Raw genomic sequence first — 25610 nt, 5'->3', positions numbered from 1 at the left:
TAACTCTAGTACCCTTTTTTTTTAAAGTTTTTTAAAAAATGTTTATTTTTGAGAGAGAGAGAGAGAGAGAGAGAGGCAGAGCATGAGCTGGGGAGGGGCAGAGAAAGAACAAAGAATCTGAAGCAGGCTCCAGACTTTGAGCTGTCAGCACAGAGCCCGACGCTGGGCTCGAACCCGTGAGCTGCAGGATCATGAGCTGAGTGGAAGTTGGACGCTTAATCGACTGAGCCACTCAGGCCCCCCAACTCTAGTACTCTTTTTATCTCAAGTCTATTTATCAGCTATAAGGACCATACCTGTGGTTTTCTTCCTCTCCTAGACAAATAACGATGCAGAGTATACAATATTATATTTTTATAATAAGTCTAAATGATTCATTTTTAAGGTAGTTGAAAGGCCCACTAAATAACAGAATGACATAATTAAATTGTTGAAAATACAGTTCAATGTGAAGCTATGTTTAGTTCAGGATGACATTTAGTTCAATAATTTGCCATGATAACTCCTAATAGATACTTTGGTATTTGACTGGGAGTCTGTTTCACTGCAAGTCTCACAAACACATAAAAAAAAAAAACGCTTCATGGTTATTTTTAAAACAGTAAGCCACTTTGCTTTTCACGATTATAAAAGACCACTGGAACAGGAGACACAGGCCGCTCGAGGTCCGTGTTCCGTCCTCTCCACCCTGCCCGGTCCCCCAGGAGCTGACTACTGTGAACCACATCAAAGGTTTCCCTTGTGCTCTGGCTTCCAGTTGGGTCAGCCAAAGGGAAGCACAGGCAGGACTTGGAGGTCAAGAGCAGAATGGGGTCTGTGGCATTCATTCCCCTGGCTCCCTCAGGGTTCAGGGCTGACCGCACCCCTTCCCCCAAGTAAAGGTCATGGTGCCCGCTGAACTCTCAGGCTCACTCTCTGGGCTCAGCTAACGTCTTCTTCCCTTTCCCTCAGGCCTAGAGGTGGTAATGGTGCCCACTCTTATTCCTTGGGGCACTTTACCATGCCTGGTGGTTTCCTAATCTTTGACCTCAATGTTGTAAATAGTCATATTATTACATTCTTTTAAAATTACTTAATTTAATTTAAGCTATTACATAAAAAAAATGAGTATGTGGGGGTGCCTGGGTGGCTCAGTCAGTTGAGCATCTGACTTCGGCTCAGGTCATGATCTTGTGGTCTGTGAGTTCAAGCCCCGCGTCAGGCTCTGTGCTGACAGCTCAGAGCCTGGAGCCTGCTTCAGATTCTGTGTCTCCTTCTTTCTCTCTGCCCCTCCCCCACTTACTCTGTTTCTCTCCCTCTCTCTCTCTCTCTCTCTCTCTCTTTCTCAAAAATAAACATTAAAAAAAATGAGCATGTGGTTTATTTCTTCTGAGATTCTCATTGATACGCCAATTTAAAAAATGGTACCACTAAAAAAATGATGGGTGGATATAAGGTCTTATAACTATTCTTTTATCAAACATTGGTTGGGTGACTTTTACTTGCCAGACATTCTTACTAGGCAGAGGGGATATGGAAGGAGACAAAATTCCTGATCTTACGGAGTTTTCATTTTATTTGGGGTTGGGAAAGAGGAAGAAAATAAACAAATATACAAGAATATGTAGTATGCCAGGAGGTAATGAGTTATGTGAAGAAAATAGAGTGTGCTGAAGGGGGCAGGGGCTAAGGCAGGGGAATGTGCCACGGTCCGCCTGTGTTATAAGGGAAAGTATCTGTGACAGAGTCACATTTGAGATGAGATTTCAAGGTGGTAATGAGATGCCTTACATACATAGTTTAGAGAAGAGAATTCTCGGCAAAGGAGTGAACAAGTGAAAAGGGCTTCAGGCCTGGGTGTGCCGGGTGTGCACGAGGAATGTCCAGGAGGCCAATGTGGTTTGAGTAAGTGGGGTAAAAAAGAGAAGGCAGGACGTGGGACCAGAGCAGCAGTGACGGGGTGGGTGCTGGGAAGATCACTTGGCACTTCAGGATCGTTGGGAGGATGTCGGGTCTTACTGGGAGTAAAATATTGTGTAAATAATCAAAGACCAACCAATGGGATGAAAACAAGCACGGGCCATTTATTCACTGCGCCATAACAAAGGAGTCGGCCACTATCACTTGTCTTTAGCAGAGACTCAAAGGCAGGCCGAGGGGTGAGAAAACTGTATAGCGGGAACAAGGGAAGGATGCAGGGGCGCCCTGGCTGGAGGCTGGGGGTACAGGGAAGCTGTGGGCAAGCTAACTAGAAGCGGGGCATCCTGTGTGACTAGTTAGGGGTGCACATCCGGTTTCTGTGGTCGCTCTTAAGTTGAAAATGAGGGCAAAATGAAGGAAGCTGTCAGTTATTGATCAAATTTTGACCATCTGGGGCTGACTGCTATGGACAGAGGCTGTGGTTTCACTTCCCAGTTACTGTAGGCTGTAGGTCAGAGTTGTATTTTAATACGTGGTCTGTCCATTGTCTCTGGGTACTCCCAACCAGCTCTCAATATAAAAGCATGAGAAGGCTTTAAACACGGGGATGCTGTAGGCCGCCATATCTTAAGGACGTTATTTTTGGCCGCTGTGAGATAAAAAGACACTGAGGGCCCAGGAGCTGGCCAGGAGCTCAGTTAGGCTTTGCAGCCATCTAGGAGAGAGATCACGGCAGACGACCAGGCGGCGGCAGTGGAGCTGGGATAACACGGCTGTGTGCAGGACATACAAAGGAAGAGCCAAAAGAATTTTCCGACGGATCAGATGTGGTACGTGAGAGAGCAGAGGAGTCAAGGGTGATTCCGAGCTTTGCTATCTTGACCAGCCAGAAAGATGAAACTGCTGTTTATAGAGACTGCAGGAGAATCAGGTGTGGGGCGCAGATCAGGAGTTTCATTTTGGGCATATTAAAATTGAGGTTTGAATTTTAGCTGAGATGCCAAATGAGCCAGCTGAGCATACAATCCTGGATTTCAGTGGACAGGTCCAGATTGGAAATAGAAAAATAGAAAAGTGCGAGGCACCAGCATTTTGCTGTAGGTGAAGTCTGAGTCCGAATAAAATCAGTTAGGGAGGGATTGTAGATAAAGAAGACAATGGATCCAAGCACTAACCTTGGGGCAGGTGGAGGTCAGGGAGATAAGGAAGGCTGAGCCAAGCAGGCTGAGGAGGGGTCCCAGGGATGAGAACAACCGAGGGAGTGTGTGGATACTGGAGGTCAAGTGCAAAAAGTGTTTTCAGAAACAGGGAATGAATGAAAGGGCCCCTGGGTGGCTCTGTCGGTAAAGCGTCAGACTTCAGCTCAGGTCATGATATTGTGGTTCATGAGTTCTAGCCCCGCATCGGGCTCTGTGCTGACAGCTCAGAGCCTGGAGCCTGCTTCAGATTCAGTCTCCCTCTCTCTCTGCCCCTCCCCCACTCGTGTTCTGTGTCTCTCTCTCTCTGTCAAAAATAAATAAAAAACATTAAAAAAAACCCAGAGAACAATCAAATGTCTCAAGTGCTGCTGACAAGTCAAGAAAGCTGAGAATCGATCATTGGATTTAGCAAAGGGAAATTACTGGTTACCTTTATAAGAACTGTTTCAGCGGAGTGGAGGGGACAAAAGCCTGAAGGAATCGGAGGAGAGACACTGACAAGACAGCAGGCACAGACACTTAAAAATGTTTGCTGTAAATGGGAACAGAGTGACATCTAGAGAAATATCTTGTTTATTTATAAGAGGAGTTTTTTTAAGGGCAAAATTATTCCTACTAGTATGAAGTGGGATTTTACCAAACATAAAATTTCAATATAGAAATTACCATAGCGCTTCATTAGAAAAAATACACAAGGTGCCATGAAATATTCAAGTCGGGTCTTCAATGAGTTCCAATGAGTTTCTTTTCATGGAAATTAAGTCTGGTACCACCTAGGTTTTGGCAGTCCTCAGGTCATTTACTCCAATGGCATTCGTAGAAATATTACAGAAAGTTTGGTTTCTTTGTTGGGGGTCGGGGGAGAAAGTGAGTGGGGGAGGGGCAGAGGGAGAGGGAGAGAGACAACCCCAAGCGGACTCCACCAGTGTGGAGCCCAACTCAGGGCTCATCTCACAACCATGAGATCACGACCTAAGCCAAAATCGAGAGTTGGACGCTTAACCGGCTGAGCCACCCAGGGGCCCCAGTTTTGTTTCTTTATTAAAGTTTGCTGTGGACTGAATGTGTCCCTCAAAATTTATGCATCGAAGTCCTAACCCTCAAAGTGATGATATGTGGAGGTGGGGACAGTTGGGAAGTAATTAGGTTTAGATGAGGTCATGAGGGAGGGGTCCTCATTTTGGGATTAGTATCTTTATAAGAAAAGGAAGATCTCTCTTTCTCTCTCTTTCTCTCTCTCTCTCTCTCCCCCCAGGTGTCCAGAGCTTGCTTTTAGCTCTGAAACTCACTCCTACATTTGGTCTGAAACAGGGTAAACAGGTCCAGCACCACATTTAGGTCTTTCGTTGACCTGATGTGGGCAGAAATGTGCATCTATGGGAGAAACTGGAAAAGGCGAGATGAGGAAAGGCTTTCCTGCTAGGTTTTTCCAGTTCATATCATTTTTCAACCTCATTTTATATATACAGGAGAGCTTATACACAGACTGCCTCAAGTAAGCATAACTTTTTAAAACCCCTGAAAGTGGCATTTGTTTTTTATCAGCCTTAAAAATGATTAGCTCATATGTATGGGATTCTTAATTATTTGCAAAGCCCTATTCTAAACACTTTACATGAGGGATGCCTGGGTGGCTCAGTCGGTGAAGCGTGAGACTTAAGCTCAGGTCATGATCTCACAGATCGTGAGTTCGAGCCCCGTGTCGGGTTCTGTGCTGACAGCTCAGAGCCTGGAGCCTGCTTCGGATTCTGTGTCTCCCTCTCTCTCTCTGTGCCCCTCCCCCACTTGCTCTCTGCCTCTCTTTTTCTCTCAGAAATAAACAAACATTAAACACTTCACACATATCAGCTAGTTTTATCCTGGCAACAATCCTTTCACAAAAGAACTATTATGATTGTCATTTTATCTCTGAGGACATGAGGCACACAGAGGTTCAAAACCAGCCGAAGCTTAGGCTAGTAGGTAGTGATACCCATACTTGAACCCAAGAAGTCCATCTCAAAGCCCAAGATAGTAACTGCTATGATCCACTTGTAAAAGAAGAGCGCTCAGAACGGCCGGTAGCTGGACTTATGCCAGAAGGGCCAACTGAGCTTATAAGAGACATAAATTACTGCTAAAAAGCTGGCGGGGACAGCAGAACCAGAACAAAGGAAGCTAAAAACAAGTATTTGAAAATTTGTTTAGACATCCAATGTATTCATAGAATTCTATATATAAACTCATAAAAGTGTTATGTAAGGAACAAAATCTGCATGATGGTCATACTGACAAAGTTACAGAAGTATTATATAAGTGACATGTATAAATGTACAATAATATGCTTATGAATATAATACCTGTATTATGTAATATAGCAGCATATCATATGTCAGATCCCAACGAGCCCATTAGATGGAAACCATAGCAGTCTCTGGGAGGGTGTTCATTGAAAGACAAAGCAAGAGTGGTATTATAGAAATAGTAAACTCTGCTAAGTAAATAGAGATACGTAGACAAAAATGACTACAGGGTCATCCTCTCTAACCCTTAACACTGGCTTTCCCATGCAGTAGGTCTATGAGTGACTTTTATTTCCTTTTCTTAAAATTTTTTTTTAATGTTTACTTATTTATTTTGGGGGGGGAAGAGAGAGAGAGAGAGAGAGAGGTTACACGTGAGCAGGGGAGGGGCAGAGAGAGGAACAGAGAGAATCCCAGGCAGGCTCCACACCATCAGCCCCCTGTGGGACTCAAACACACGAACCGTGAGATCACGACCTGAACTGAGATCAAGAGTCAGATGCTTAACCGACTGTGCCACCCAGGCACCCCTGGCTTTTACTTCTTTAAATCTTTCAGAATTCTTGACAATGAACATGTGTTACTTTTATAGTTTCAGATTGGTTTCATCATTCTGTAAGTGCAAAGATAAAGCTGAGTAAAGTGAATGCATTCGTCATTAGTCATTGCAACTCGACTGTAACGAGTGCTTTGATCTGTAATTGCAGTGTTTATTTTTAGGTTTGACTGTGCTGTAACTTTGGCCAAAAATGACTTTTGTTCTCAGAAATAAAATAGTTGTAGTTACATTTGAAAGCTACTGTTCATGCCAGTCTTTTCTCAATTATACTGAACAGATTAAAAAAAAAAACAAAAAACAGATTCTACTAAAACCAAGATGGAACAAATTATCTTCTAAAAAATCTCTGTTACAATAGAACAGAGAAAGCAAAGGCAGTGCATGGACAAAGGCACTGAGTGTTTGTTGTCTTTAGAAAGTCTGGGACATTCAAAAGTTAACACAGAAGATGTTCCGGTACCTCCTCAGGCTACCATGCTGTCCTCAGCCTGCTCGACAAGTGGCACCGAGTAGGAAGTCTGTCCCTGATACGTTTGATCTTGGACAGCTCTCTCACGTTTCTACGGTCTGTTTTTCACTCTCAAACAGACATAGTAATTAGTACAGGCTAATTCAACAGGGACTTGAAAAAGACACAAATGAGAGTAATGAAAACATCTAAATAACATGCTTACAAGTGTCTTTTTTAATGGAAGGGTTTTTTTTTTAATGTTCTTTATTATTTATTTTTGAGAGACAGAGCACGAGTGAGGAGGGAGAGGGGGACAGAAGATCAGAAGTGGGCTCTGCGGTGACAGCAGTGAGCCCATGTGGGGCTCGAACTCAGGAACCGTGAGATCGTGACCTGAGCTGGTCAGGCGCTCAACTGACTGAGCCACCCAGGCACCCCACATGATAGTAAGTATTACAAGTTCATATCAGGATGCCGTGAGATCCAAAAATTATCCTTTAGCACTAGGCAAATGTTGGTAAGAGTGAATCTTAGGGTAATCTTTGTGCATATCATTAAAAGTTTTTATTTTGTGAATGTAGAAACTTTCAGGAAGTTTTACAACACTAAAATGGCTTTATTTTATACCACCTTTTTTTCATATCCACCTTTTGGTGCCAGAAATGTACAGATGTGTGCTGTAATTTTAGCCAGTATTTCAAATTGTTTGCTTCTCTTAAGACAATGACCTGTGCTTCACGGCAACAGGATTCAAAAAGGAAAAAAAAAAACCTTCCACTCTCACTGAAATTGAATTTTTTCTTGCTTCTTTCTCATTTTGGTGTCATAGCTGCCGTGGATTACCATTTCATTAATTCTGGACCTTCAAATTTGGCTAGCCAATGATCTCCCTATGTCAACTGTGACAACAGTACAAACTTTTAGAAAGAATAATTAATGTTTGTGTTTCATGTTACAGCCTATGTCATCTGAATTCTACTGCATGAAACGGGTTGGCTCACTCAGCACACAAAAGTTTGCCTTTTCTTTGTAGCCAATAAGATTAGCATTCTTGACATACAAGTTCTACTTTTCTTTGGAATGGTATGTTTATTCTCTACTGTATATTATACAGAATTAACCTAATCTCGTCATACAGAAAATGATTACACAGATCAAATATTTAATTCCCTAGGTTCATGGTTGATTTTTGGTATCATAAAGGTATCAGAACGAGCCCCTTTCAATCAGAAGTTTGCAGATACTTCAAGTATGTACATAGTAAATAACTGCACGAAATACTTAGGGACTTTAGACATCTATGTTCGGTATCTGTACTCGAATACCTGTATCTGAGGTTGTAGTCTCCTAGTAAAGTACAAAAAACTAATTTACTCTGGTTAGAAATTATACAAGGTAAAAAAAGGAATGGGATCTTAATATAAAATAAGTTTTAGCTCTTACCTATTTTCCTCTTAACAGAAATGAAAATGCTTAATGTTAATTAATATCTAGATGCTTCTCAGAGTGAGAAGAAATGGTGTTATGTCTGACAGTTAGGGAACCGAATAAACAGGAAATCGAGAATCTTCTTTCAGGCTTCTCCTGTGGGTGCTGACTGCTCCTTTATCACAGCACATAACATTGTACATTGTTAGTTATAATAATTTTGTGGAGTGTAATCACCTAATGATACCCTTTCAAAATTAGTATGCCTTCTTCACTGTAGCACCCGCATCCCTACCTCTTAGCAGAATTCCTGGCATGTAGCAAAAACTCAATAAACAGCTGTTGAACGTAAAGACACATAATGCTGAAGCAGTCTTGATTATCTTTCTAGAATACTTGGTTTTTTTCACCTATACTAACATATTTTTGGCTTGATATATAAAGGGAAAATTAATAGAATAAGAAGAGAAGGAATCACTTTGTTCTTGGGTCTGTTTGTTCATTTCATATACAAGAATGGGTGAGACAATGCTGCTGTTGGCAAAGCATGTGGTTTAATTAGGATATTATTTCTTTTCGGTCACAAGAAATGACAGAAGACTGTAAAACTCAGAGAATAGAGAGAAGGGCTTCGTAGAAAAAAATCTATATACATTCAAACACTGGGTTCTGGCACTTATTAGCAGAGGACTTTGGGGAAATACATTCTTTGAGCCTCAGAGATCCGATTTGGAAATTGACATATCAATCACAGGTTTACATGAGATATGATTGCCCAGCTCCTAATGCAGGGTCTGGCTCAACCGTGGATATTCAAATATGGTAGAGATTGGCATTGTGATTACTATCTTACCCTTGGCCTATGGAATAATCCTTTTGGAATTCTCTGGGTTAGGTTAGAAAAAAAGGGCAGAAGGAGTAACAGTGACCCGAAATTTCTTCAAAGCCCTTCTTGTCTTATGGCCATCTGCTGTCTGCTGTTGATTCAGTCCAGCCTCGTCGCAGAGGGTCTTTCCACCACAGCTAATTGTTACCGCCCTCAGATAAAGGGTAATCTCACCCATCTCTGACAACGCTAAAGACAACCAATCGACCAAGTGGTCGATTGAGGCAGAGATTTAAGGATGGCACTATTTCTCAGGTTCCTCATCCAGACAACAAGTTAAATGGTTTATACACTTTAAAACCCCTCCCGGGGCGCCTGGGTGCCTCAATCGAGTAAGCGTCTGACCTTGGCTCAAGTCATGATCTCGCAGTCTGTGAGTTCAAGCCCTGTGTCAGGCTCTGTGCTAACAACTCAGAGCCTGGAGCCTGCTTTGGATTCTGTGTCTCCTCTCTCTACTCTTCCCCTGCTTGCTCTCTCTCTCTCTCTCTCTCAAAAATAAATATTAAAAAAAATTTTTTTAAAACCCATCCCAACTGGAACTGCATTTGTAAAGGATGGAGACTGTGGAATCAAACTGAAACAAGGAAAGATAACAGTGATAGACGACTGAAAAGTAAGGTAAAAATCTTGACAATAAGAGCAGATTTTCCATGGGAGTGCCTCCAAGGTCACAAGAACCTGGCACAAGGGAAGTATGCCAAAGAGAGATTAACATCTCTGTTTAGCAGTCTGTTTTCTTCTTATTCTAGTTTTCCTCTTTGTACCGCAGACTTCAATTTTTGAGGACATTGAATTGACTGATTTACTCAATAAATGACTAAATGACCCCATTTGTCTAGAAAGCTATTGATCCCTACAATCATGGCAGAATGGTGTGTCCCTCTTTTGTGTGCCCATAGCACTTTGTTAAGTAGAAGGAAAAGTTCTCCATTTTCAGTTCTCTTTTTTCATGTGACAAAATATGTCTGTTCTAGGGGTGCCTAAGTGGCTCAGTCGGTTAAGCATCCAACTCTTGGTTTCAGTTTGGGTCATGATTGTATGGTTTGTGGGATTGAGCCCCACATCAGGCTCGTGGCTAACAGCATGCAGCCTGCTTGGGATTCTCTCTCTCCCTCTCTCATTCTGCCCTTCCCCACTGTAGCTGGTTCTCTTTCTTTCTCTCAAAATAAATAAATAAACTTTTAAAAAAACTGAAAAAAGATCTCAAAAAATACGTTCTAGACAAAAATGTGGGCTTCTGAAGTCCCATCTGACAGTTGAGCTGTCCCTGCATGGCCCCTCTCTCACTGGCAGGGCAAGTACCAACATGGCAATGAGATTTGCATGTGAACTGTAGGAGATTAGCTCCCTTCTATTCATGGCCACCCAGGGTGTCCAGGGATGAGGAATGGGGTGCACTTGCTCCCAGTGGTGACTGCCCTTTGAGGCAGGCTGCCTTCTTGCACACAGGATGCAGGAAGACATAGTGACTGGACCCACTCCTTAGAGAATGGTCATTTCTATTGATCATAGAGCTTGGCTTTCCAGCCAGAAACCAGGCTGTGTTCTTGGAACCATGTGTTCCCAGCCAGACATTCAAAACATCTGGAGGCATGAGACATATTACAGAACATCCATATGGGTACTGAATAGTACTTGAGTCTAGATAAGTAACTACTTAAGTGTATGTCATATCTCCGCAGTAGATGTAGATACTCATGTATTGAATAAAACGCATAGTCAGGGGCGCCTGGGTGGCTCAGTCTGTTGAGCGTCCGACTTCGGCTCAGGTCATGATCTCACGGCTCGTTGAGTTTGAGCCCCATGTCAGGCTCTGTGCTGACAATTCAGAGCCTGGAGTCTGCTTTGGATTCTGTGTCCCTCTCTCACTCTGCCCCTCCCTCGCTCATGCTCTGTCTCTCTCTCAAGAATAAAACATTAAAAATTTTTTTTAAACGCAGAGTCATTTAAAATCTTTACCTAAATCACAACTATGTAAGTTAAAAAATATACATGGATAGAGTATTATAAGAGTATAATTATGAACATGTGAGAATTCAGGATGTATGTATGTATATGCTTGTGTGTGTGTGTGTGTGTGTGTGTAGAAAGAGAGAGTTTATGTTAGTAAGTTGTTTGTTTTGTTTGTTTTGTCACAAAACATGGGAGCAAGTATTCTAAAACTTGTCACATGTAAAATTGAGAGTATTCTATAAACACCAAGTAAAATGCCTAAAATGGTGCACAGGTCTACAAGTATGGAGGTAATAGGGAGGGAGTGAAAGAATGTATATAAAATGTGTTAATTGTGCTGTTTGTCGGTAGTGAGTATGTGATGAATTTCAATTATTATCATTATCTGTAGCTGTTATGGGTAAGTAAGGAACTGGGAAAAGCTCTTTTATTAACTGGCTAGTAAACAAACCATTTCCAGACTAAAATGAAGCAGTGGTGGTTATTTCCTTTTCTTGCTGCCATAACACTTTGTTTATACTTTATTGCATCACATCACATTCTATTGCAATCATTTATTGGTAAGGCTCTCTTTCCCATTAGACCATAGGCTCTTTGATAGAAAGATTTCTATCCTATTATCTTTGCATCCCTAACACATAGCGCTGTACCCAGCACACATACGAGCTGAACACATTTTGAATGCATGCAAAATAGAATCTCATAACATGACCTAGAACTAATACATAGAGGGGGAGGTTAGAGGCATAATAGTTCCTAGGGCTAGCAAATTTCTATGTGAAGAGTTACAAGAGAGTGTAGAAAGAAACAGTTAAAATTTTGAAATGGTAGGGAGAGTGACCCTTTAATGGTGAGGAACAAGGGCTCTTTAATCTCTTAAAATGAAATCTAACAATGTTATTTGTGATACTAGAAATAACAACAGTATTGTGCTTTATGTTTTATAGAATTCTTTCACAAGAATGATGCAACATGAGACATTAATTTTTCTTATTTTGTGCATTAGGAAACTAAATCTTAAGAAAAGGTGTTTGATTTGATTAAGGTCATAAAACTAGAAATGGTAGAATTGGGAATCAAACTCAGATCTTATAACTTTAAGACCAATGGTCTTCAACAAGACATGGAATATACCAGGCATTATGAGACACTTGTCAGTTATCATAGGAATGATCATGGCCTGGAATGACTAGGGCTGAATGTCATCTAGAAAATTCTATAACAACTTTGACGACCATTACATTAAATGGCACTATGGCAAAGTTGTGTGTGTGTGTGTGTGTGTGTGTGTGTGTGTGTGTTGTATGTACATATTTTAATATTCCACTTCTCAGATCTACAATGGGTACAGAGTATAGAGTGTTACCCTATTCTGAGAAATAGAAAGGGACGGATGAGTTTAAGTGACTTATTCCTTAAGGTAAACAATGACAATTATACCAACTGGCAAATAAAATATCAAAAAATGGCTTCAGGGGTGCCTGGCTGGCTTAGAGGGTAGAACATGTGACTCTTGGTTTCAGGGTTGTGAGTTCAAGCCCCACATTGCACCTAGAGCTTACTTAAAAAAAAAATGAAGAAAGAAAGAAATGGCTTCAAACAAACTCTAACTGATGGGCCAGTTCATGTGTATTAAAGCTGCCATGGGCTGGTTCAAAAGAGAGAAGCTTTATTATGCTACCACTTATTCAAGACTTAAGACTCGAAGAAACTTTAATTATTCATGCCTAGATAATGCAGATAAAACTAAATGTAATTAAATGCCAACTGTTCTTTAAAGGAATTAGAAGCATAATTGAACTTCATATTTAACTAAAAGAGAGATGTTAGTTAAACAAACAGACCCCGAGCCCAGTTCTCTTATGCTCTCTCTCTAATTAGGTTCAGTCTTTTAACCCAGAGATTTCCACACAGGTCTCCATTTCAGGTACTCAGTAGATTGTATCTTCAGAGAAAATTTAAGAGTTTTCTGACTGACAAAATAAAGTAGGCTGGCAGTTAAAAAGAAAGTCACGTCTGGCTTCTGACAGGATTTCAGCTTTAGAAGACTCTCTCCAACCTTTGAATAAATGCCAGCCCTCCAAAAGCCATTCAACCTTTTTCTTTCTTTCTTTTTCTTTTTCTTTTTTTTTTCTTTTTTTTCCTTTCCTGACTGCACGGAGACAAGCTAGAAATTAGAACGATGGCAAGGGGGAGGGAATAGGTCAAATTACACATGAAAGCAGTGAGGTTCACTTTTACCAACATCAGCCAAAGGTGGGCACTGACAAAAAAGCATAATCTAATAGAAATTAAGAGGAGTGATTTAAGACACGATTCGCCAAAGAGTGGGGATAGGTCTGGTGGGTTTTATGTAACAAATGTGGAGGCGCACAGCCAAGTGAAAACCGTTGGCTGATAAAAATTCTAACACTTGAACAATCAAGTGTAACATGGGGAACAAATTAATCCCAAATGGTCTGATTCTTAAACTCTTTGTTTAAAGGACACTTTGAAAGACATTTAAAAGACTTTAAAAAGTAATGAATTAATTCAAGAAAAATGAGATGAGCAATATTGATTCTAAAGAACAGAATTACAGTAAGAGAAAGAACATGCTGATAATTCATATCAGCTTACGTAGTTCATTTACTTGAAATGATATAGCTTCCCTTATTAGTTTTTGGCTTCCCTCTCCCATCAGCATACGTGAGAATATTTAACTATGAGTCTAGAACATTCTCCCCCATAGAAAGTCCACACACTGAATTTAAAACTTCCTTTATAAGGTATTTTGTCATTAAAAACCCAACAGCGACGAGACAAACAAGTCGACAGCTCTCACCATCTCCGGGGTCAACAATCTCCACCGTGGTCACTGCAGGGAATTCCAGAGCAGCCAGCACAGGCTCTGAGAGAACCACCTGGAAGGTCTCCGACTGCTCGTGTTCTCCATCGCTCATGATCCGCACTCTCCAGGTGGCCCTGGTCTGGCCTGGGTTGAACTGCACTTGTTTCTGTGCTTTGCCCTTGAAGTCTTTGTCTTTTTCTGCAGTCCCATCTCTTGTGCCGATACCTTCACAAAAACATGGTATCATTTTCTTAGCTTCATTTTAAATTGGATTATTGAAGTTTGCCTTGTCGTTAACCTTTTGCGTGTTATTTATTCTGCCTGCCACTACGTCCAGCTTTGATTCCATGAGGTGGACGATTGGGGTACAGGTGCCACAGTAAAAGGGTTCTACTGTAGGTATTGGGGGTTCATGATTCTGTTCTATTCTTACCTCATGATGGTTTTGCTATATATTCTTTGAACTGTGTTTGTGTTAGAACCTCTTGTAAAGCAAGGCTCAGTAAATTAATATTCATGTTGCAAATATTCTTATTCCTACAGTTCATTCAGTCTTAAAAGCTCTTCACTTTTTTAATTTTTTTTAATGTTTGTTTATTTTTTAGAGAGAGACAGACAGAGCATGAGTGGGGGAGAGGCAGAAAGAGAGAGGGAGACACAGAATCCGAAGCAGGCTCTAGACTCTGAGCTGTCCGCACAGAGCCTGATGCGGGGCTCGAACTCATGAACTGCAAGATCATGGCCTGAACCAAAGTCAGATGCTTAACCTACTGAGGCACCCAGGTGCCCCAAAAAACTCTTCACTTTTACTTTTACATGTGTTATACTGCATGTGCCATATGATAAAAACATAAGAAAAATTCTCTAACTAGAAAATAAGGAACTCTGTGAGTCAAGAATTCTTTGATAATCAAAGTTGTAAATGGCCAATAATAAAAAAAATTACAATATTCTCTCCACATTTACTGGGACTAAGATCCTTAAAAGAATATAATTCAGTGATTGTCAATATGACCACATCCAGGTTTGTGTGTGTGTGTGTGTGTGTGTGTTTAACACTTCAGAATTCCATGAAACCATGTGAACAGAATTGGAGAGCTAAATATATGTGATTGCTATGAGCAGTATGTTGGGCTCACTCTGATGGTTCAACTCAAGGTCAATTGCAGTTAGCTGGGAAGGCTGAAGGACCTCTGAGTCTCTCACTACATTACAAGAGGATCTTCACCATCACGATATCATGTTCTCAAGTCACACGTTATCTATAAACAGTCAACAGTTAACAAATCCAATGTCATCGAAAAATTATAAATTGTAGTTCGTACTTGTTCCACTTTGTACTTGTACTAGTATATCCTTAAGTGCTGAATCAAAACCTCTTAATGAGCCATGTTAATAGAATAATTTTCAGATAGGGGTATCTGGGTGGCTCAGTCAGTTAAGCGTCTGACTTTGGCTCAGGTCATGATCTCATGGTTGTGAGTTTGAGCCTCGTGTTGGTCTCTGCACCAATAGCTTGGAGCCTGGAGTCGCCTTCAGATTCTGTGTCTCCTTCTCTCTCTGTTTCTCCCCTGTCCCCTGTTCATGCTCTCTCTCTCTCTCTCTCTCAAAAAAACATTAGAAAGAATAATTTTCAAGTAAATTTCTTTAAATATTGGCATTTTGAGAAAAATTTGTAGGAAAGACAGCTTTAAAGGGGGGAAATAAAATCTTGTGACTATTAGAATTAAGCCTGAAAATAAAGTGTTTGTAGCATTTCTTATTTAATTGAAAAAATTACCTTATTTTTAAATAATGGTGCTTACATCAGATGAATCTGAATATTTTCATCTGACTGTTAGTTTCATCTTAAAATGACAACGAAAATAAACATTTCATTAAAATATTTTTGTCTTGGGGCCCCTGGGTGGCTCAGTCGGTTAAGCGTCTGACTTTAGTTCAGGTCATGATCTCACGGTTCCTGGGTTTGAGCCCTGCATCGGGCTCTGTGCTGACAGTTCGGAGCCTGGAGCCTGCTTCAGATTCTGTGTCTCCCTCTCTCTGCCCCTCCCCTGCTTTGTTTCTCTCTGTCTCTCAAAGATAAATAAATGTTAAAAAAAAATTTTTAATAAAATATTTTTGTCTTATAGCTCTCAGAAGCAACTGAGATAAAAATAGCTCATTTTTTTTCAATAGTAGGTAAAACATGATTTTTTAATATCAGGAGGAAAAAGGGCACAGAACCAGGCATTCCAGCACTACGTATCCTGTTGAATGTTGCAGACTTCCCGTTAGCTCTTTGGTTCCTAATGCACACAGACAGGTTGTCAACACCTCTTGGGTCTGCCATGATTCACTGCCAAGGTAATGGATGATGAGAGGAATCATTCTCTATGAGGTTCCAGCACACATGCTGCTCATTGACCCATCTAGCCACAGTGGCATGGGCCAGCAGAAGAATTTGCTATTTGCTCTCTGATAACCACTTTTGTTTTGTTTCGCCAACAATGCATTATTTTCTTAGAGATTCAAAAGGCAGTTTAAAAATAAAAAGGAATGAGTATAGGGCCGCTCAGTCAGTTAAGCGTCCAACTCTTAACCAGAGTCTTAACCAGAGTCTTAACCAGACTCTTGATTTCAGCTCAGGTCATGATCTCACTGTTCGTGGGTTCAAGCCCCGCATCGACCTCCGCACTGATAGTGTGGAGCCTGCTTAGGATTCTCTCTCTCCTTCTCTCTCTGTCCCTCTCCCATGTGCACTCTCTCTCTCAAAAGTAAATAAAAGAATATTTAAAAAAAGGAATGAGTATAATACAAGGAATGTCCACTAGTTCCAACTAGTCATCCTTACTAAGTGATAATCAAGTTATCCAACCTGATAAAATGTAGACTGTCATACCAAATTTCATGGTTGCTGCTAAAAACACATATAATTTTTTTAGATGGACTTTATAAAGTATTTCTGATTGGATGTAAATTATAAATAGGCAAGATCGTTGATTTGCCAAGCAAAGAGGAATGGATTTCTATTTTGTGAAAAAAGACTTATGCCTCTCAAACATGAGGTAAAATTAAGAAGGACGTGTCATATTTTTAGAGGGTAAAATAAGACTTAGATGGAATACTAAATTTGCTTTGGGTCAAAAATAAAGATTTCCTTTCTATAATTAACGCACAGTACCTACTCTGAGTGTAGTGTTAGTCTATCCTGGTACAGGATACAGTTACTTACTATCCATGGACCAGCAGCATAAACAACATCTGAAAGCTTGTTAGAAATGCAGGATTCCAGGCCTTACCCCAGACCCACTGAATCAGAATCAACATTTTAACAGGATCCAGGTAAATCTTAGATGCATTAAACCTGAGGGTAGGTGGACACATACTAAATATTTCATACCTCCATAGGGCCCTTTACATAGGTGCCCATTTTTTTAAAAATTAAAGAAAAAAAATTTTTAATGTTTTTATTTTTGAGACAGAGAGAGACAGAGCATGAGCAGGGGAGGGGCAGTGAGAGAGGGAGACACAGAATCTGAAGCAGGCTCCAGGCTCTGAGCTGTCAGCACAGAGCCTGACGCGGGGCTTGAACTCATGGACTGTGAGATCATGACCTGAGCCAAAGTTGGACGCTTAACCGACTGAGCCACCCAGGCCCCCCTAAAAAAATTTTTTTTAATGGTTATTTATTTTTGAGAGAGGGAGAGAGACAGAGTATGAGTGGGGAGGGGCAGAGAGAGAGAGAGGGAGACACAGAATTGAAGCAGGATCCAGGCTCTGAACTGTCAGCACAGAGCCCGATGCGGAGCTTGAACTCAAGAACCACGAGATCGTGACCTGAGCTGAAGTTGGACGCTTAACCGACAGAGCCACCCAGGCGCCCCCTAGGTGCCCATTTTAACAAAGGATGAAGAAATGGTGTGTAGACTGTGGAGGACACAGATTAGTCCAAGCTTTAATCTAACATGGTAGATGAGACAGCAAAGTACACACAACGTTCAAAACATGCTCTTAATTTGAGATACAAATATTCAGCTGGTAAATCATACCTGTTATAAATAACATTATTAGATGGGGCAAAAAATTCTAGAAATCAAAAAGCTTATAAATTGGGCTTAAGTTTATGCTTTTATTTTTTCAAAGAGAACTAATTATTAGACAAACCATATTCCTTTGATTTACTAAGCAAAACCACAATTGCAGCTCTTCCTCTGGTGTGGAAAAATGGCATGGAGGGTAAGCAAGGCACTTTTGGAATGAGAGAACAGATCATATCCTACCTTGGCCACGTAGTGGCCATGGGACCACAGGCAGGTTATGAACTTCCTCTGTTATGGGGGATTTCAGAAGCACCATAGTGTGGTAGTTAAGAAAGTTACCCCTGGGGCCAAATCTCAGCTCTACTCCTTAGTAGCTTTGGGAGGATGACAACCTCTCTGTTTCTTTACCTGCATCATGGGGGATATAATGACACTCCTCTCACACGGTTGACTATGTAAGGTATTGGGAACTGGGGCTGGCACGTAAGAAGAACTCAATACATTTTAGCCATCATTATTGTCACTTCATAGTCCAGTATGTAACACAGTGGCTGGCACTGAGTAAGCCACTCAAGAAAATGTGAGGTTGAATTAGCGAGTAAAGTAAGTCGTAAGGAGAAAAAGACTAAGGTAACGTACTTAGTGTGCCTAACGAAGTATCTTTTATTTAGTAAATTCACAATAGCTGGTAGCAGTAAGATCTTTGAAATTCCAATACTCTTATGAAATGCAAACACATATTTAATTTGTTAATGGATTATACTGGTTATAAAATTAATAATCATCTCTGAGAAAACACTTATATAAATTTCATGTGATCCATGGCCTCCTAACTATGCTCCTGAACTTAAGTGATAGTCTGCCTCTAGATATCATGCAAACGATCTAATTCTAGAAGCTTGTAAGTGACAGTGGAGGTTTCAGGAAACAGTAACATGAAACACATTCATTGTAGAACTTCTTCCAGGCTTCCCTCCTCTTTAATCTGACTTCCATTCTCCCTCCCAGCTTGAAGTCTATTATCTCTTCAATGATTGATGGGTGTGGGCCACACACAGAAGTCTTTCCAACTTCCTATCTCCCCAGGTTACTAAGTAACGTGTGAGGTTAACCAAGTAGAGCTAAAGAACCTTTGTAGAATGGCTGGTGCTCATCTCCACATGCAGGAAATCATAGTTCGCTGAAAAAATAATGCTAGGAGAAAAAAAGAGCCCTTGTTTGACATTTTAGGATTCGGCTTTAAAAAAGAAAAGGAAGAGAAAAATGAGAAAAGATAGCTTTAAAAAATCTTTCAACCATTAACTTTCCCATTACTTTCAGTGGAAGTGAGTAATTAAACATACCCACCAGGAATTCTGGCAAAATGCAAATAGATGAAGGCATCCTTAAGAATTGCTGAGGTTCTCTGTGTCTCAGTTATTATTTCCCGCATACTTTCAAGCACAAAGTCCAGTTAAGGCTAATCTCTTACGGACAATAAGTAAGACAGGATCAGATTCCTGATCTGCAGAGCACGCGTGTGTGTGCAAAGAAAACATGCTTCCAAAGAGAGAGAGCACCAAGAGCATTCACTAAGCTTTAGAAGGTTAGACAAAGAGAGTGTAAATGGCAGCCAAGAGGAGGCATGTGCAAATCAAGACGGAAGCAGAGCAAAACATGAAAAAAAAAGGGGGGGGGGTGGCGCCTGGGTGGCTCAGTCGTTTGAGCATCTGACTTCGGCTCAGGTCATGATCTCACAATCTGTGAGTTCGAGCCCCGTGTCGGGCTCTGTGCTGACAGCTGAGCCTGGAGCCTGTTTCGGATTCTGTGTCTCCCTCTCTCTCTGCCCCTCCCCCGCTCATGCTCTCTCTCTCTCTCTCTCTCTCTCTCTGTCAAAAATAAATAAACATTAAAAAAAAATTTAAAAAAAGACGGAAGCAGAGCAGCACAAGGTCTGCAGGTGGACCAGCTACCCTGAAGCCAATAACCTGACGGGGTCAGCAGAGAGTGGTGTGAAAATCTCTCTCACATGCTTAAAAAACAAAAAGCACTTAAAAATTTTTTTTAATGTTTATTTATTTTTGAGAGACAGAGAGAGAGAGTATGAGCAGGGGAGGGGCAGAGAGAGGGAGACAGAGGATCCAAAGCGGGCTCTGCGGTGATAGCAGAGAGTTGAATACAGGGCTCAAACTCACGGCGCATGAGATCATGACCTGAAGCCAGACACTCAACCGACAGAGCCACCCAGGTGCCCCCAAAACAAAAAGCACTTTAAAAATAAGGAGTAATTAATACCCAGCATCCAAATATCAGGGGGGAGCTTGGTGGGGGCAGATTGTGGCTGTGGCAAAGGTATTGTATGTGGTATGTGTGTGTACGTGTGTGTGTGTGTATAGGGATCTACTCTTTAATGCTTTTTGAATTTCATGGGCCAGTAAAATTTCAAGTAATTGTTTTGCAGACAAACACAGGATTAGCAAGCTTTTATTTTTTATTGCCAACATTTTCCTAGATTCCTATCTTAGCTGATATTCTCACTCAGTGAAAGCTCTTTTACCTCATGAAAATTCTATCAGCCTAGATGTTATATGTTAGCTTGAACTGGACTTGTAAAAAGGCTTTAGTCTTTGCTTTTGACTTCCAGTTTTATTTAAAAGAGTAAAGCAGCAGAAAATGATTAGTATTTAACGCCTGAGCATTGGTTCGGAAGAAAAGTCACAATGTGCATCTTTTAAGTAGAGCTTTTATGTAGAGTTGGGGTTCTTGGACTTTTTGTGACCTACCAGAGCATTCAAATGCAACAAATAGTAAATTACACGTCAATGTCTAATAGATTACTGAATAGTTTTTCATCCCTTATTATTAAAGTTGCCCTCCTATATGTTTTACACTGGCATTTCTGCAGAGTTTTATATTATGGTTAGATTACACATTCCCCTAAACCTCTTCTAAGGTCTATTGACATTTAAAAAATTTTAACCTATGAGCGATTACCGCCATTTTTATGAAGTTATTTATATCAGAGAAAGATCATATGTAGGTAGAAGGTTTGAAGAGGTGTATATATATTCGGTTACACATTTCCTATTTTTATAGCCTTTTGTCTCTATGATTTAGCTTTGACACAAAACTCTTGGCATGTTTCTGAAGCAGTCAAAGAACCTTTAAATGTCAACATCTCCTTAAACTTTAAAACTAGAGCAGTAAACTAAACATATTTTAATCATTGTAAAATTATGGACATTTGCTAGGAACAAAGGGGGATTTTGGAACAGAAATGTCGATTAAACTTACTTATAAATGAAGTCTCTCCCAAGTAACCTCTGCGTTTAAGAACGACATCTAGAAATTTGGAATCCTCATTGATCAGGTAATATTCCTTTTCAAACGAGATCCATGCCCAATTCAGACGAAAATGCTGTTTGGTTAATTTGTTTCCGCCTAGAAAACAAAAATTTAAAGCCCCCAAATTAGTGCTTTCTTGAATGAATGGCCCTAAAATTTCCACAGAGTATTTGGATGATACAACATTAAGAATCATTATAGCCACTTGGTTTGACATGCAACTCCATAATACATACCTGGAGGACAGCTTACTGTTCAGCGATTGTTGTACAGAAATTCGATAGCTGACATCCTTCACAAAATCCCTTGATCTTTAGAAGGCAAAGTGGGTAATGGGGAAGAACCACACAACTACTAGCAGCAATTTTCTTTAAACGTACAACTATCCAAGTTGCAGGACGACCCACGTTCCACAAGGTGCCGCTGGAGAGCAAGTTTTCTTCTATAAAGAAGGCTTCTAGGCTCATTTGGATGTTAAAAACACACATACAACTTCACAAATACCTTTCTCTGGTTCACCGAGCAATTGGATGGAAGGCTTTAATTATAACCACTTAAGAAAAAACAAATATCCCTTCTCCGCCTCCCTTCCCCACTATACTCCACTCCATTCTTTAGAGCAAACAGACAGCTCTTTTCATTGATTCCATTCTGTTCTCAAGATAAGGCTCTCTCCTCCTACCTCCCCACCAAAATGGAGCTGGCTGCCTATCAGGAGAAAACAAACTGTGTGTGATCTCTCTAATGTGAAAGCTGCTAGGCAAGGAAAATGAAAGGAGAAATGGTTATCAGCTGATCACTCTGCAGTATCCTTCCATTTCCTTTGATCTACACCAATTATTTCAGAGTAAAGTGAAGTTTATAAACAAAGGCATTGGTAATTTCTTTTAAGTCTTTCTGGAAGAGGGTGGAAAAAAGCCCAAGTAACAAACACAGCTAGAGGCACCATTTTAATTCTAATTTCTTCTTTTCTGAGTTCACGTAGAGAGAGCTACTCTAGAGAAGGAGAAACGAAACAGGAAAACATCATGATTTCAATAGACGGAGGGCAAAAAATCTGCACAAGGAGAAACATAGTGACTGAACAAGCACGTGAAAAAATGTCCATCTCTGCCAGAAATTTTTAAGAAGAAAAGTTGCAGTGACTTTGAGTTATCAACCAACATGTACCGAAGATGAAAGAGAAAATACCCAGTGCAGCAGAGATTATATAGGGAAATTGGTTTTGCTGTTTATTGCTGTTTGAATTGTAAATTAGCACGAGCCTTTCAGGCAACTACATGGCAAAATGCAGGCAAGAGACAAAAAGATGTTCGGTTGGTACCGTTTGATCTTGTAAGTCCTTCTGCGAATTTCTGCTTCAAGAGAAGCAAAAAGATATTTGTAAGGAATCCTTCATTTCAATATTTTCTATAATAGGCACCCAAACCAAAACAACTTTTGAGTTTTTGGGGTGCATCAAATCAATGAGATACTATTGGGCCACTGAACAATAAATGTGACATTCTTAGTGGAAAACTTAAAACACCTAAAGACAGAAACACAAGGCGTTGAAGCTGTGAATGTCGTAGCTACGTAAAATGAGGCATCACAGATGTGGACCTCCTTCGTGTGTTACATGGACGGGACTATAGACCTTTCCATGTTTTGGTTAATTTTTACAAATATAAATAGATCAGAGGGCAGGAAGTTCATCCATTTTGTCCTTAGGAACGTATCATGCCTACCATCTCCTCCACACGGTGCTGTCTTCGCGAGGAGGGCCCATGGCTGGGCCTGAAGTGTAAGGCCTACTTCGTCTTTCATCTGCTGTCTGACTTTCAACAAATTTCTTCCCTAGACCTCTGTTTCCTCATGTGGAAAGTCAAGGGAAGGTAATATTAATTAACGCCTGCGTCCGGCGTGAGAACGAAGGGTGATGACCCACGCAGGCGCGCGGCACGCTGTAGCGCATCGATTGCATCATGCCACAAAAGTTAGCTCGCCCGTCCCCCTGCCACACCGCGCATGCTCACATTCAGCCCACGCGCCCCCTGCCGGACTCCCGGTAATCCGCCCGAAGTCCCCTTGTGCCTGGCTCCCCTCTGCCTGGTTCCCGCCAGCTGCCGCAGGCGTCAAGGCAGGCAGGCCTTCCTTGCGGATTTCCAGTTTGGCCTTGACCTACCCTGTCTTATCCCTGGTGCACTCGCTCACTCCCAGATCCAGCCAAGAGCCCGCTGCCCCATGGATTTGCCAGCCTCAGCCACTCCTCCTGTCCCCTCTGTCCTCTGGCCTAAAATGATGGCCCATCATTCTTCTGCTCACATTTTCCACTCCTCGCAGGCTCCCTTAACCACCTCCTTCATGAAGCCTCTCCGGCGCCGACTCCAGCCTCTGCTCTGGGTGTGATTCACTCACAGATTCCTCTGCGGTTTTGCACGTTAGCAGACATCCCCTCATCTTGCTTAATTGTACAAATTTAATAATTGTACTACATTATACTGATTTTTGTCGGGGAGTCAGAGTGGCCATTCATTCTTTTACTATTGCCAACCCTTGGTTTTATTGCCTTTAAAGATATTTAAAGATTTTTTAAGCTCTTGGTGTTTGTGTTCTGTTACTTGGAACATTTCTCATAGAATGTAACAGATAAGACTAGAATAACATTTGATCACTTGCACTAACACATAAAACATTTCTGATCTTTCAACTAATTATTACAGGAGAACATCTTTGTGCCACACTTCTCTCTTCCTTCTCATTTACACTGTGGCTCCATCACGGGCCAGATTTTATTCCAAACTTCTTGTACTTCTTGTCAGGCTCTACCAAGCCAATCCTTCATCCTAACACCTCCAGCCTTCTATACAGAAACATCCAGGCACACTCAACTTCTCAGCATTTTCTGAACAAAGCGGGGGGGGGGGGGGGGGTGCAGAGAGGGAGACACAGAATCTGAAGCAGGCTCCAGGCTCTGAGCTGTCAACACAGAGCCCGACGCAGGGCTCAGACTCACAAACTGTGAGATCATGATCTGAGCCGAAGTTGGACGCTTAACCGACTGAGCCACCCAGGAGCCCCAAACCCACAAAACCTTGAGATCGTGACCTGAGTGGAAACCAAGAGTCTGACACTTAACCAACTGAGCCACTTGGGTGCCCCACAGTAATTGTAATTATTTATCTGCATGCCTGTGTGTGTTTCTTCTAACTGTCTGACCTCCTCGGGACAGGTGCTGGTGAAATTCATCCTAGTCTCCAAGTTCCAAGTAGTGTCTGCAACACAATGAGGATTGAAGAAATCTGTGTCATAAGTATGATTTTTAGGACTAGAGTGGCTAATTTGTGACTCCTGCTTGTTTTATTCCTTTTTTGTTCATAACAGTTTTCAGCTTACACAAAGCACATACTTCAGTTTTGACTTGTGACTAATAACACCTGACCTCTTTAGTAACTCTTGTGCTCAACAAATGAATTTTAGTTGACAGTTCTGAATATTTTATTCCTATCTCTTTCCCCTATATCCAAGAAGACATCACTAAACACAGTTTCTCTATTTCTCTAAATTTTTTGACACTTTTTAGCTAATTGTGAGATCTGATTCTAATCCTCTCCTTAAATATTCCAGAAAACATCACACTTCTAAATATTACATGTTTTAAGAATACTGAGTCAAGGAGGCCTTCCCTTCACACTCTGTATAAAACAGTGAGCCCTAGTGCAAACCGCAGCATGCTCTAGGCCCTTTATTCTGATTAATTTTTCTCCACAGTGCTTTCCATAACCTCATATCCTATATATGTCTACTTTTGTGTCTGTTCACTTGGTCTGTCCCGATTGCAACACATGATCCAGCCCATTTTGCTTAACTGTTACAGGAACACCTACTAAATGAATTAAGACACTCTAACGTCTCCGTTGAAAGAAATTCAGTAGTGCTTCACTTCTCAGGCAATATCAATGTCCTGCATAAATGTAACATAACTCTTTCAGTACCGAGTCTTTTTCTTATATTACAAAAAAAGGAATTGTTTTTAATAACGCCCTTTCTAAAATGTTCTGCATACTTCTATTCTTAAACACTGTATAAAGGCTTTAAACGATTACCCATGAATGTGAATCGCTGGGATTTGTATTTATCTCAATGACACCTCCAGGGGTTATTGATGACTCCAGGCCCGTTTAACCCTTCCATTGCATTATGAAATAGCTTGGACGGTCTTAGGAATAGGTAACTTCATCTCTCCTTACAAATTTATAAAACTCATTATTGGGTTGGTGCTTATGTTCCGGAAAAGATGAAGGTGCCAGGTTACTGGTTAATCAAGAGTTTCAGGTGACACACAGCTGAACAAGTTTGCCAGGATTTCATATGTCTGCGGCTTTGAGATTTTGTTTGAAATAAAATTCAGAAACAGTACCGAGAAACTTGGCTTTGCGAGACAGTGACATGCTCTAAGGTAATTGTTTTAGATGCTTAGCTTTCACTCTAAATCTGGGCTTTCTAAGTAGGTATCTTGCTAGAGAATAGGAAGTTAAGTGTATAAAGCTTAATGCTGAATAAATTAAATGCTATATAACCTCTGATTTTTTGTACATATGAATCCTACTGCATTTTGGAATTTGTAAAATCTTAGGCACTACTCATGCAGGAGAGGTACAGGGATCTGAGGAACTAAGCTGCCGTTTACTGTAATTCTTTTTATTAAAACTGACCTTGCACAATTGAACTCTGTATTTCATCTAAAGAATGAAAAGACCCAACATATATTCATTCATCACCTGCCACATAAACTCCTCTA

General features: G+C 40.9%; 1 protein-coding gene across 1 annotated transcript in view; it reads right to left on the bottom strand.

Annotated features, from left to right (window-relative positions):
* The window catches only part of FREM2 (FRAS1 related extracellular matrix 2), a 164061-nt gene that overhangs the window by 70718 nt on the left and 67733 nt on the right, over positions 1 to 25610 (bottom strand). The window contains exons 3-4 of the mRNA XM_042903796.1: positions 20780 to 20926; positions 13482 to 13712 (exon numbers count right to left, since the gene is read on the bottom strand). Of these exons, the coding sequence (XP_042759730.1) occupies positions 13482 to 13712; positions 20780 to 20926 (378 nt within the window). The remainder of the gene's footprint in view (positions 1 to 13481; positions 13713 to 20779; positions 20927 to 25610) is intronic.

The sequence above is a fragment of the Panthera leo genome, chromosome A1, assembly GCF_018350215.1.
Source record: "Panthera leo isolate Ple1 chromosome A1, P.leo_Ple1_pat1.1, whole genome shotgun sequence".
In the NCBI taxonomy this organism is placed as follows: domain Eukaryota; kingdom Metazoa; phylum Chordata; class Mammalia; order Carnivora; family Felidae; genus Panthera; species Panthera leo.
The sequence above is the reverse complement of the archived record's forward strand: the minus strand, read 5'-3'. Positions and strand labels throughout refer to the sequence as shown.